At 36.0% G+C, this 4,272-nt stretch overlaps 1 protein-coding gene across 1 annotated transcript; it reads left to right on the forward strand.

Annotated features, from left to right (window-relative positions):
* Window positions 1-2,473: 2,473 nt before the first annotated feature.
* Window positions 2,474-3,457, forward strand: LOC129267335 (trace amine-associated receptor 7d-like). The gene has a single exon (XM_054905054.2). It carries the CDS (start codon window positions 2,474-2,476, stop codon window positions 3,455-3,457), a length of 984 nt encoding a protein of 327 aa, XP_054761029.2.
* Window positions 3,458-4,272: the final 815 nt, after the last annotated feature.

Consider the following 4,272-nt stretch of genomic DNA (forward strand, 5'->3'; position numbering starts at 1 on the left):
TTGTGAAAACAGTTACTAGTATATGCACATCGTCATGAATATTCATTAGGTGGACTGATAATATCATATCCCCACTTTCCTTATAATATGTTATTGCATGAAATCAAAATTGTTTCATTTTTTTATACATGTGAAAATGATGTGTCTCCATTATGATAAAATAAGTTGCGGCAATAAATAACTAATGCACCTAATCAGTTGTCACTCTAATTGTTTCACTCTAATTGTTTTAATTCTTGGTAGAAAAAAAAATGAATAAACCTAATTTCATATCCCGATAATAAAATACAAAAGAACAAGTGGGGATGTGACATCATCAGCCCACCTAATGAATATTCATGAAGACATGCATATAACTGTTTCACCGGAATAGTGCACATCTTTAAAATTGAATAACTTCGTTATTTGTTATCCGATTTTGATCAAATTTTCAGCATTTCGCTTTGTGAATTTTACTCTATTTATTGAGATATAAATACATATCCAGCCTGGACCATCCCTTTAATGTATTCTTTGAAAATTTGTATCACCTGCCCACCTATGAAATATATACAGAAGTACTGGGAGAGTTGTTCACAAGTGACATCACACATCTTTGTCCCATTGCAAATAGGAGGATCTCCATAGCATTAATGATCGCAATATTAAAATGTTCATAACTTTCTCATTATTTGTCCGATTTTTTTTCAAACTTTCATTGATCTGTTTCTTTGATTTTTCTGTTTTTACACAAACTATCTTGTTCCAAAGGATTTATTTTCATTTAAGAGATGATCGGGGAAGCGTTTCATTAAAGAACCCGTCAGATATTTTATCCTACAGATAGCATAGTAACGGTGCTTCTCAGCCAATCAAAATTAAGGGAAATTCGAAGATCGGACAACTTGTCGGACGAAAAATGTTGATGAAACGCTCTTCACCTGGCAAGTTTTTGGATCTCGTAATGTATGTTTACATCTCGACATTCGATCGTCTCTTTGTGATTCGCATTGAGAATTTGCCTTATCAAAGGACAAGTCCACCCCAATGAAAAGATGATTTAAATGAAAAGAGAAAAATCTAAGAAGCACAACACTTAAAATTTCATAAAAATCGGATGTAAAATAAGAAAGTTATGACATTTTTAACTTTCGCTTAGCCAGTTAATTTCACTAAATAGTTATATGCACATCCTGGTTGGTATGCAAATGGGCGATTCCATGCTAGAAAAATCAGCCATTTTCACAACATTCTTCAACCTGCTGTCCGAACAAACGAAGAACTTCAATTTGCTTAGTGGTAATATTAGAGTACTACTGGGTAGACATGCAAAAAACTGACTACCAACAAAAATATGTTGTCCATAGGTGAATAAGAGCTTAAAATGTTGCGTGTCGTACGGGACATTTCTGCGTCCCGTACGACCCACAACATTTTCACCTATAATTTACCCATAATCAATTTTTTTGTGTTGGTTATTAGTTTTTCACATGACTACCCACTATAGCTTTATCATTGACAAAAAAGAATATTTTATTGCTCAAGCATTCGGCTAGGAAACTAGAAATTGTTTTCAAAATGTCCCGTACGACACGTATGGAATCGCCCAAATGAGGGAACTGATGACATCACCCACTAACTATTTCTTTTGTATTTTGTTATATGAAATATTTTAAAATGTCTTCTCATTGTCCTGTGAAAGAAAGTTTTATTTCGCCCTGTGGAATGACCATTGTTTAACATTTTATGGTCCAGTCAAGTTGGTCCTTATTGTCAAATCTGTAAAAAATGAAATATTGTATAATTCAAACAATAAAAAAAACAAGATAAATAGTGAGTTAGGGACATCATCAATTCTGTCATTTGCATGTGACTAAATTGTGCATTCAAATATTTTGTGAAAAATAAGTGAACATTTGAAATGTCATAACTTTCTTATTTTACATCCGATTTTGACGAAATTTTCAGCATTATGCTTGTCTGATTTTTCTCTATTGATTCAAATCAACATTTTTCTGAGATGGACTTGACCTTTAAGCGGAAATTGATCATGAATGATTGCATACCTTAGTTGCTTTTAAAATTATTTTCCCGTCTATTACCTTTCATAATAATGATATTGGCTGTCACGCGTCGCAGCTACCATTACCGTAAAATGCCTATGACTACAGGTGAATAAGCAGAGAACCTAAATATTTTCTTTTTTTTGTGTGTGTAAAAAGCTGCAGGCCTAATGGTTGATTTGGCGACGTTTCGGGAAACACAGATCTATCTGGCAAGATACCTATAGTTCTTTAAAAAGGAAAGAGAAACGACATATAAACCAGTCTACGTGCTAAAGAAAAAAAAAACATGGAAAATATTGTTTTATGGACTGTCAATTGCTTTAATTAGGATTTAAACTCATGTGAGCTAAGTGGGCTTTTGAATGTTATGTTTAGGAATCCTGAAAGATTATCCAGCGGATGGGCGAACCATTTTCAACTTTAAAATGATGACTGCTGTCAATACAACTGTGATTTCTCTTCCTAATCCCCCAGTATACACCGGGGTTTGCGTCACGTGTGCTGTTCTCATCATGTCTAGTTCAGTCGTAGGGAACTTCTTGGTAATAGCAACCTTTCTCAAAACTGAACGTCTGAGGACACCTACATATTATCTTCTCTCCAGTTTAGCCGCTATAGACTTTATAATCGGTTTGATCGGAATCCCGTTGGAAGTCTATCGGAGAGTTGCATTTTCTGACATAACATGTCTTGAAATGTACTCAAGGTATTTTTCGGCATTCAGCTATTTTTTTGGCACCAATAATCTATTTCATATTGTCATGGTAACATGTGACCGATATATCGCTGTTCATCGACCTCTCCGATACCAAACTCTCGTCACCACGAAGCGAATCGCAATCGGGATACTCATAAGTTGGTTGATGAGTATCATTGGGTTTATGCTTCAACAAGTCAGCAATTTAGAAGAAAGTCCAACTACCGTTACAGTATACTGCTCTGGGACTACTTTCCAGTATGGTCTTGGCAGTAGAATATGGTTTTTCCTTGTGACGACAGCGATCATCGTATCGGTATCAACCTTACTTGTCCTCAACATGCTGATTCTGCGAACGGCAATGCGACATGCTCGCCGAATAGCCGATATGGAGCAGGCTATCGGCAGAGCACAAGACGATATTACCGCTTCTCGTGTTAAGGCATCACAGAAAGTTACCTTCATCACTCTTGCCTTTTTTATTTCATGCATCCCAATGAGTATTGTTCACATCATTTTGGTTTTCGATACTGAGGCTCATCTGTACTCTCGTCCATTTGATGACGTCGCAATGTTCATGTTTTACTGCGGATCTGCTGTAAATCCAATTATATACTGCTACTACAATCGCACATTCCGTGAAAATGCCCTGAAGTATTTTAAGAACAAAACTGTTTGGAGAAAACTTTGTTCTACCGAATCTACATTTGCTTAAAATTCAGAAACATAAGAGGTTTTGTAGACAGGGCGGCAGATGGTATGGCATGGGGAATAACTTTTATCCTGATATACGAGAATAACGCCTCGGCTAGCTCATCAGCATGATGGCCACTAAACGAACATGACGAAGGTCATGTATTAAGAATCAACAAAGAGAGCACTAAGATCCAAGAACTTGTAATTTGATCATCTAGGTTATTGTCACCGAGCCAATATTTCCAAAACGATCGATATAATGAGATCCAATTCTATCTCTTTTTCAGAATGTAGCAATGGTGATATCGAAATCTGGAGATTCTGGGTGGCACTTTTAAGCTTCCATACGAATAGATAATCACATGACGCGATCTCATGTCAAGATCTATTAGAAAAGATGATAGAAATCAATGGCAAGATGTAGACATTACGACATCCAAGAACTTCTGATCTTCTCTAAGTTCTTCAGAGTGTAGACATGGTGAGTTCTTAGTCATGTCAACGTCCATTTAATACAGGATAACAAAATGTTGATGAGATCCGAGATCTTGTAATTTGATCATCTCTTTCACATAACGTTGGCATAACGAGATCCGAGATCTTGTCAGCTGATCATCATTCTGTTCTTCAGAATATAGACACGACGAAATCCCAGATCTTGATATTTGGACATTTGATAGCTCGTTTAAGCTTCTGTAGCATAGACATGGGAGAAGTAGTCGAGATCTGAGATCTCGTCATGTCTATTAGAAGAGATGATCAATTAATTTGCAAGATGTAGAAACTCCGACATCCACGAACTTGATCAGTTGACATCATCTATTTAGAAAAGAT

The sequence above is a fragment of the Lytechinus pictus genome, chromosome 8, assembly GCF_037042905.1.
Source record: "Lytechinus pictus isolate F3 Inbred chromosome 8, Lp3.0, whole genome shotgun sequence".
Taxonomy (NCBI): domain Eukaryota; kingdom Metazoa; phylum Echinodermata; class Echinoidea; order Temnopleuroida; family Toxopneustidae; genus Lytechinus; species Lytechinus pictus.